The 9463-nt window shown below is 41.6% G+C and overlaps 1 protein-coding gene across 1 annotated transcript in view; it reads left to right on the top strand.

Annotated features, from left to right (window-relative positions):
- The first annotated feature begins 1348 nt into the window (after positions 1-1348).
- The window catches only part of EPHA4 (EPH receptor A4), a 104616-nt gene continuing 96501 nt past the window's right edge, over positions 1349-9463 (top strand). Inside the window, exons 1-3 of the mRNA XM_082252212.1 lie at positions 1349-1516; positions 5954-6021; positions 8819-9463. The exon at positions 8819-9463 is cut by the window's right edge and continues 19 nt beyond it. Of these exons, the coding sequence (XP_082108338.1) occupies positions 1423-1516; positions 5954-6021; positions 8819-9463 (807 nt within the window). The 5' untranslated portion in view covers positions 1349-1422. The remainder of the gene's footprint in view (positions 1517-5953; positions 6022-8818) is intronic.

Raw genomic sequence — 9463 nt, forward strand, 5'->3', positions numbered from 1 at the left:
TGTAGCACTGGGTTATATTCTGCAACAAATCGCTCCCTATCTGAGCTGATTCACACCAGATGCAGTCCAATACGTCTTTATTCTGCATCCAAAACGCATGGACAGCGTTTAACATGGATACCAATGGCTCTAGTTCACACCAGTGCAGTGCATTCCAGGGAAATCAATACAAGTAGAACCTGCTGCATTTTTTTCTGCATGCAATGCATCTGGAATGTAGTAAAATGCACCAGAATGCACATGTCCTCAATAGAGATGAAGGGGAAAAAAAAGAGGAAAATGCACCGGAATGCATCCAAACCATGCATGCAGAAATGCATCGGGGACACAGAACTTGTGGTGTGAAGTGATTTCAGCAATTGACAGAAAATGTTGTTTGTGATTTTGCTGACTACAAGAGGCTCTGCTGAATCTTCATGAGCGACAAAATACTATACATTGGCAGTGTTTGTGATCCCATGGACAATCCTTATAGATTTATCTGCTGATGGGTGAGGAGGAAATGGCCTGGGTGTCACCAGCCTAGGATGTCCTCTGGATCCCCTGTATGGGGACAATGAATGAACACTAATAGGGGGACCCCATTGTAGGGTACAGAGTGGACACCACTTTAATGTAGTTTTATCTCCTATAGGACACTCGGGAGATCAGATCGCAGGGGATGATTGAGTCACCGGGACAGGAGGTCATCCTGGGTGCTGTGAGATGGTGACAGACAAGGTGACATCGCTATGTACTGTCTGATCGCCCAGCGATCGCATCCCCCGATGTGCCCCCTCCACTTTAATATAGTTTTATCTCCTATTGGGACACTCAGGAGATCAGATCGCAGGGGAGGATTGAGTCACCGGGACAGGATGGGTGCTGTGAGATTGTGACAGACAAGGTGACATCGCTATGTACTATGTCTGATCGCCCACCGATCACATCCCCCGATGTGCCCCCTCCACTTTAATATAGTTTTATCTCCTATGGGACACTCGTGAGATCAGATCGCAGGGGATGATTGAGTCACCGGGACAGGAGGTCATCCTGGGTGCTGTGAGATGGTGACAGACAAGGTGACATCGCTATGTACTGTGTCTGATCGCCCACCGATCACATCCCCCGATGTGCCCCCTCCACTCTCTCCGCTCTAACTCACATCCCTCGCTCTCCCAGCCTGTCTGGCAATGACGGGCCAGTCCAGGTAAACGGGGCGTGCCCACCTAACCCCGCCTCACCCCCGCCCATTACTGCCTGTGATTGGCCCGCGGTGGGTTGAGTGACAGAGGGGAACAGGACGGGGGCATGAAGGAGCCTGGAAGCCCCGCCCCCTTGGCAATGTCTTGCAGCCGCACTAAAACTTGAAGCATTGATTCCGCTGGGATATAGAGGAGGAGAGGAGAGGAATACCGTACACATACACAGACCACCACCGCCATGGCCGGGATTACTCTACACTGCTTCCTCTATTCTATGCTCTTTGGGATCTGTTCGGCAGTCACAGGATCTAGGATCTATCCGGCCAGTGAAGGTAAGCCTGGGATTATCATCGGACCGGCCGGGGGGGTCTGCCCGCTATGTGCCATGGACCGATCTGGATGTATTTGGGAGATTCTCCATACAGGGGACACCAGAGGACCCGCACTGCACTGGATGTGGACGGACCCGAGCTGGATGGGAGTCCTATATGGGGCTGATCGGGATCGCTGGACGATGGATCTGTATGTGTGTGTGTGAGCCCATCGCATCGAGAGGAGCTGGCTGTCCGGACAACTTCATTATTACCGGGAGATTCTATCCCACTCAGCCACACAATCATATCTGCCAGATGTCTATATCCATCGTCTGTATACTACTCTGTACAGCGCCAAGCATATCGTCTGTATACAACTCCTATATACTACTCTGTACAGCGCCAAGCATATCGTCTGTATACTACTCCTATATACTGCTATGTACAGCGCCAGACACATCGTCTGTATACTACTCCTATATACTACTATGTATCCTGCCAGACACATCGTCTGTATACTACTCCTATATACTGCTCTGTACAGCGCCAGACACATCGTCTGTATACTACTCCTATATACTACTATGTATCCTGCCAGACACATCGTCTGTATACTACTCCTATATACTACTATGTATCCTGCCAGACACATCGTCTGTATACTACTCCTATATACTGCTCTGTACAGCGCCAGACACATCGTCTGTATACTACTCCTATATACTACTCTGTACAGCGCCAGGCATATCGTCTGTATACTACTCCTATATACTGCTATGTACAGCGCCAAGCATATCGTCTGTATACTACTCCTATATACTACTCTGTACAGCGCCAGGCATATCGTCTGTATACTACTCCTATATACTACTATGTACAGCACCAGGCACATCGTCTGTATACTACTCCTATATACTACTCTGTACAGCGCCAGGCATATCGTCTGTATACTACTCCTATATACTACTCTGTACAGCGCCAGGCACATCATCTGTATACTTCTATATACTACTATGTATCCTGCCAGGCACATCATCTGTATACTTCTATATACTACTATGTATCCTGCCAGGCACATCATCTGTATACTACTATGTACAGCGCCAGGCACATCGTCTGTATACTACTCCTATATACTGCTATGTACAGCGCCAGGCACATCATCTGTATACTACTCCTATATACTACTATGTATCCTGCCAGGCACATCATCTGTATACTACTCCTATATACTACTATGTATCCTGCCAGGCACATCATCTGTATACTACTATGTACAGCACCAGGCACATCATCTGTATACTTCTCCTATATACTACTATGTACAGCACCAGGCACATCATCTGTATACTTCTCCTATATACTACTATGTACAGCACCAGGCACATCGTCTGTATACTACTCATATATACTACTATGTATCCTGCCAGGCACATCGTCTGTATACTACTCCTATATACTGCTATGTACAGCACCAGGCACAGCATCTGTATACCACTCTTATATACTTCTATGTATCCTGCCAGGCACATCAACTGTATACTACTTCTATATATTACTATGTACAGCGCCAGGCACATCATCTGTATATACTACTCCTATATACCCTGATACACAGGATGGGACGGCTCCATATATTTCTAGATATTCCTATACAGACAGATGTGTATATTCCTATGTACTCCAAGACAGATGTATATATCTGATATACTCCAATATAGATGGGACTGCCCCCCCCCTCATATATTCCTTTGGAGATAAGACTGGTGCCCCCTGTATATTTATATATATATATATATCTCTCTATTATACTCATACAGATGGGATTGGTGTCCTTGTATATTCGTATGTACTCCAATGTATTTTATATACTCCTATACAGATAGGTCTTGTGCTCTTTATATATTCCTAGACAGCTGTAACTTGTGCTCCCTCTATAATCATATTCATTCCTATATATTTATGACTGATTCCTATTTATTCCAATATATTCCTATACAGATGTGACTCCTGCCCCTGGTATATTCCTATACATATATAACTGATGTTCCCTCTATAATTTATATAGATTTTTAGACAGATGGGACTGGTGCCCCCTGTATATTCCCATCAAGATGTGACTGATGCCCACTGTAGATTCCTATTTATTCCTGTACATCCCTGGTATACTCCTATACAGATGTGACTGATTCCTCCTGTATATTCGTATACAGATGTGGCTGGTGCCCCTATATACTCCTATACAGATGTGACTTATTCCTCCTGTATATTCGTATACAGATGTGGCTTGTGCCCCCTATATACTCCTATACAGATGTGACTGATTCCTCCTGTATATTCGTATACAGATGTGGCTCCTGAACCCTTTATACTCCTATACAGATGTGACTGATTCCTCCTGTAAATTCCTATGCAGATGTGGCTGGTGCCCCCTATATACTCCTATACAGATTTGACTGATTTCCCCCTATATATTCCTATTTATTCCAATATTCTCCCATACAGATGTGACTGGTGCCCCCTACATACTCCTCTACATTTCAGTGCAGATGTGAGTGCAGGGTAACCTAACACTGTCGTATTCATATATATGGTGTGTTCAGTTCTCCATAGACCCCCCTCCGTAGAGTTTGTGCTCAATCCCCAATCAAGACTCAGAAAAATCCCTTTTATATAAAAATGTTCCTCAAGCCAAGGTGACGAGCCACCTTCAGAACATCAGCCCCTATGTAGACATCCTACAGATCTGAAAGAATACAGATCACCTTAACCAGGAGAAGAAGCCTTTGAAGGTCTGCTTACTGAGGCTAGAGAGGATGGTTCTTCTTATTTAATAGTTTTCTGGTCTGGGGAGGGATCCTGTCATTTCCACCATGGGTGCTTATGGCTTGTTCCATGAGTGCTAATACCTTCCCATACCATGTCTCCGGTCCCGTGTGTCTCCATATTAGCATGTCCTGGGTCTGATTAAAGCCCGAAATTGGGACTGTTGAGCTTTAAATGGTGGATATGCTTGTGAGAAGTATCTATCTATCTATCTATCTATCTATCTATCTATCTATCTATCTATCTATCTATCTATCTATCTATCTATCTATCTATCTATCTATCTATCTATCTATCTATCTATCTATCTATCTATCTATCTATCTATCTATCTATATGTCTATCTATCTCCATCCATCTAATTTATCTATCACTGTGTCACCATGTCTTTTATCTGGCTCCCCTTTTATCACTCCATCCACTTACATTTCATGTATTATACATATGGCTGCATTGCCTGGGATCTCTCTCTACATGCCAGTGTGTGTAACGAATACAATCAGTGTAGCGTCTTCATGCCCGGGCATCATTGGTTTCATACGTGTTCTTCACATCTGCCTGCTAAACTTGCCTGCCATAAAGTTGCAGTAGAATGTCTGCCTTCTCTCGCACACAAGGGGTTCTGTGCCTTTGAATGCTGATCACGTTTGCCTTCCCCTCTCCCCTTATTCCCCTCTTTTTGTATAAATTGAGCCCCATTGTTCTCTTTGTAGCTCCAATCTACCTTATAAGAATCTAGATGGATGTAGATTGCGGCATACCAGAATGGGGGAGGGTGAATGAAGGAATGAGAATAAGATGGGTACAGTTTTGTACGAGAAAAAAAAATGACAAAGTGAAAATACATTACCGATCGGATGCAAAGAGATGCCCAAATCTCAACTAGCCTTTGTGCCATCATAAAATCACAAATCTAAGTGATGACTTTCTGGGTAGGCTTTTCATGGACAGCTTGAAAAAATGGATACAGGCCCTAAAAAAAAAAAAAAAATATATATATATATATATATATATATATATATATATATATATATATATATATATATATATATATATATATATATATATATATTATATTGTGTGGGGCTTTAACAGGATTTGTAGCAGCATATAGCTGCAACTGTAGAAATGATCAATGGATTGTAGATACTGCCTATGAATTTGGCCATATGGTCTACGCTAACTGAATTCTTTTGCAACATTCCTGTATTAAACATATTGATTAAAGCTAAGGAACTAGTTAAAAGCCCCCGACATGGGGGCTAGTCTGACTTCCGTCTGTCGGCACATTATCACAATGCTACACGGTGAATAACTGGTACCAATATCAGTATGATGTATAATAAATCTGGGGCTGTTTAATACATTAGCAGAAAAGAATGACAAGTACCCTTTGTCTACAAAGCACATCAGTAATGTAAATGAAGGAGAAAAATAAATGAAAATAAATAAATGAATTTATATATATATATATATATATATATATATATATATATATATATGTCATAGAAATATCTGAACCAAATAATAGAAGCATGTGTAGCATTCCCAGATGGATCTCAATCATAGACTATTGTGCTCCATTTCCCCGTCCATGTCACTCATGGTATACCTGCTCTTTTCTTTCAGTTACCCTCTTGGATTCCAGGTCTGTGCAAGGAGAGCTTGGCTGGATAGCCAGTCCCGTAGAAGGAGGGGTAAGTCCTTGATTTGGTACAATTAAGAGACTCTAATGGGATGATTGGCTCTCTATACCGATTTCAGAAAGGCTCATTTTTGGTTGATTGTGCAGAGAGGCTTATTACTTCTGCGGCCCACCATATCAATTACCTTTTGTGGGCCCTGAAACCTAATATTTTAGGGGGGATAACCATTACGGATTGACTGACAACTAAAAGTAAAACAAAAATGTAAATTGTTTTCTTTTTAGTAAAAATAAGATAAAAGTCAATAGCTGCCTAAACTAGGTAATAGAATACCATTGTAGGACTATGAGAATTCGTTACTAATTGTCCTTTATAATATGAGACTCTTTGTGGGCCATCAAGGCAAGGAGGGGCGATGTGTTGCTACCTGTAGCAACCAAGCCACTTACCTGCTTTACTCCTTGTGCTGATCATGTATATTGTGTAGCTGTGAATTTGACATTTACTCGGCACGCTTTTTACAGTGTTTGTTGGTTTTATTCTGTTTCTCAAGCATTACGCTATTGTTTGGCGTTAAAAATACCTAAGTTAGCTATTTAACCTATGTATTGGTGAACAGAACAAACTTTAATAATGGTAAGTATACTCCTGAAATGCCATGGTATTTGAAGAGCTTTTATCTCTGCTCTTCTCTAAAGCAAAGCAAAGCATGCAGAATGCACGGGCTGCTAACAATGGGCATTTCAGGGCACTCACGTATATTTTACACAAGGCCCAGAACAGAAGATGCCATTGCATGCAGCAGTGGCATCATTGTTCCACTTACCAGCTGCTGTCCTTGCCATTTTTCTTCTAATTTATAGTAGAAGACGCAGGGATCCTATAGTTTTGAATAGTAAAGCAGTGCTAATTTTTGTTAAATCTATAATATAATTGTTAAAAAATGAATTGCTTATCAGAGAAGTTCCCTCCACTCAGGGCTTGCATTGTTCTCCACAGTAAGGAATACATTACCTGAGGCAGGCAAGGATGCATGAAAGGCTCCAGGCCTAGGGATAAATGGCCTGAAAATAAGAACAAAAACATAACAGTGAGCTCCAGTTTGTGGAGTTTTTAGATTTAAGTACATCTTGAGATGCTATAGCAGTTTTAGCAATACATCTTGAGATGTTCTGATTTTTTGATGGCTGACTCGCACCTGGAGGCCTCAATGGCTGAGGCTGATATTTACCTCAGACTCGTCAGTGCATCGCAGTTCTCCGGCCTCTGGAACTTATTCAGAAACAGCCTGTCCTATTCCCACACTGTGCAATACAATGGGACAATCGCTCATTCTGTGTGCCAAGGGCAAGAAGTATAGTGGAAACCGTGCAACAATGTAGTTTGGGTTGACCTTGAGGAACATAATACGTTTCTCATCGCAGACAGCGTGAGCTGTATAATGGTTTAATTGGCTCACATAAATGACTTTTTTTTTTTTTTAATAGCACAAAGGAAAAATGCTTTACCTCATAGTGTCCAGTGAGATATAAAGGTTGCGTCCTAATGGACACGTGTTCCTTGATTGCACTTTTGCATCAAACCTGGCTTATATGCCTTGGGAATAAGGCCTTATAGTATACAAGCATATGCCATTTTTGTTTCTTGTTCAGACAATTTATATTTCAATTTTGTGTTAACTTCATTCAAGTCATTATGCAACCCTATTTATTATGAATTTTCCTTTAAACTCTGTTTGTGACACATACTGTTTACATATCTACCATCCCACAGCCTTAGAATTTATTGCTCTTTCAATCCGCTGTGTTTATTTCTATAGAGACATATAAGTTTGACATTGACTTATAGGTTGACATAATATGAATGTCTTGCATTACTGGTAATATTGAGAGTGTCAGGGCTGCAGTAATGTTTAAGTGACGCTGATTTCAGTTGCCACTTTCCTGTCTCCCTACGGACGTGACAGTTTTCTCCAAGCCCAGCAGACGCATGCATGCTATTTTTATACTGCTGGTGAAAAATTTAATAGTACATGGACAGCCAGGGATCCTTTGGTAGATTGCATTTTTGCTTTAACAGTTACTTGCTTGATCTGCATTGTATTTTAGTAGATCTAAATAAAGGACATTTTTCTTCGTAGAAACACAGCTACGTAGAGTCTAAATATCTGCAGCACACAGCAAATCCAGCTGTAATGGCCCTTAGATTTGGTGGTAGTGGGTTCATTCACATACTTTAAGCTTTTGAGGATGTGACCTTATTAGGATCACACAGAATGGTTCATATGAGCAGTAAGGTGCTTATTGCTTTGTTGACTGCCTCTGATAAGTGTCATATCCCCTCTGTGACCAACAGGGGGCAGTAGAAAAGAATTCAATTGCCAGCTAAACTGGCATATATCTATGCGTCTGCTATTATGTTAGGACATTTTAGCTGAGTTTTGCATATATATATATATATATATATATATTTTTTTTTTATACCATGGCATTACTTGACACTTGTCTGATGTTGCTCTGTTGTGCTTCTTTTACCTCTGCAGCTGAGCTTAAAATTGCTAGTACAGTCTTTCCCAAATGTATATATTTTAACTTCTTTAATATACAAAAGACAATGCGCTTTTGCCAACAGCTGTAATCTATAGCAACCAATCAGAAATAATCTTTCACAGTATCTGCATTAAGCAAACGCCTGTCTTCTATAGGCTAGGGGACATTACACATCATCACTGATCTCTGTGCTAGGTGTTAAGTGGCCTATATATCAAAATAGTGAATTGATTTTATTGCTTAGTTGTGCCAATAAAAATTGGAAAACTAAATTACATTTTTTTTTTGTTTTATTACAGTGGGAAGAAGTGAGCATCATGGATGAGAAAAACACTCCTATACGAACCTATCAGGTCTGTAACGTAATGGAGTCAAGCCAGAACAACTGGTTACGGACTGACTGGATCCCCCGAAGTGGGGCACAGAGGGTGTATGTTGAAATCAAGTTCACCCTAAGGGACTGCAATAGCTTACCTGGTGTGATGGGAACTTGCAAGGAGACATTTAATCTTTACTATTATGAGTCAAACAGCGATAAGGAACGCTTTATCCGCGAAACTCAATTTGTCAAAATTGACACTATAGCTGCTGATGAAAGCTTCACCCAGGTGGACATTGGAGACCGGATAATGAAGCTTAACACAGAGGTCAGGGATGTAGGTCCACTCAGCAAGAAAGGTTTCTACTTGGCCTTTCAGGATGTGGGAGCATGTATCGCCCTTGTGTCTGTCCGTGTTTTCTACAAGAAGTGTCCGTTAACTGTTCGGAACCTGGCCCAGTTTCCTGACACCATCACAGGTTCTGACACCTCCTCACTGGTGGAAGTCAGAGGATCTTGTGTCAATAACTCTGAGGAGAAAGATGTGCCTAAAATGTACTGTGGAGCCGATGGCGAGTGGCTGGTGCCTATTGGGAACTGTCTGTGTAATGCCGGGTATGAAGAG

Source organism: Pelophylax lessonae (assembly GCF_965119305.1).
Source record: "Pelophylax lessonae genome assembly, chromosome: 3".
NCBI lineage: Eukaryota > Metazoa > Chordata > Amphibia > Anura > Ranidae > Pelophylax > Pelophylax lessonae.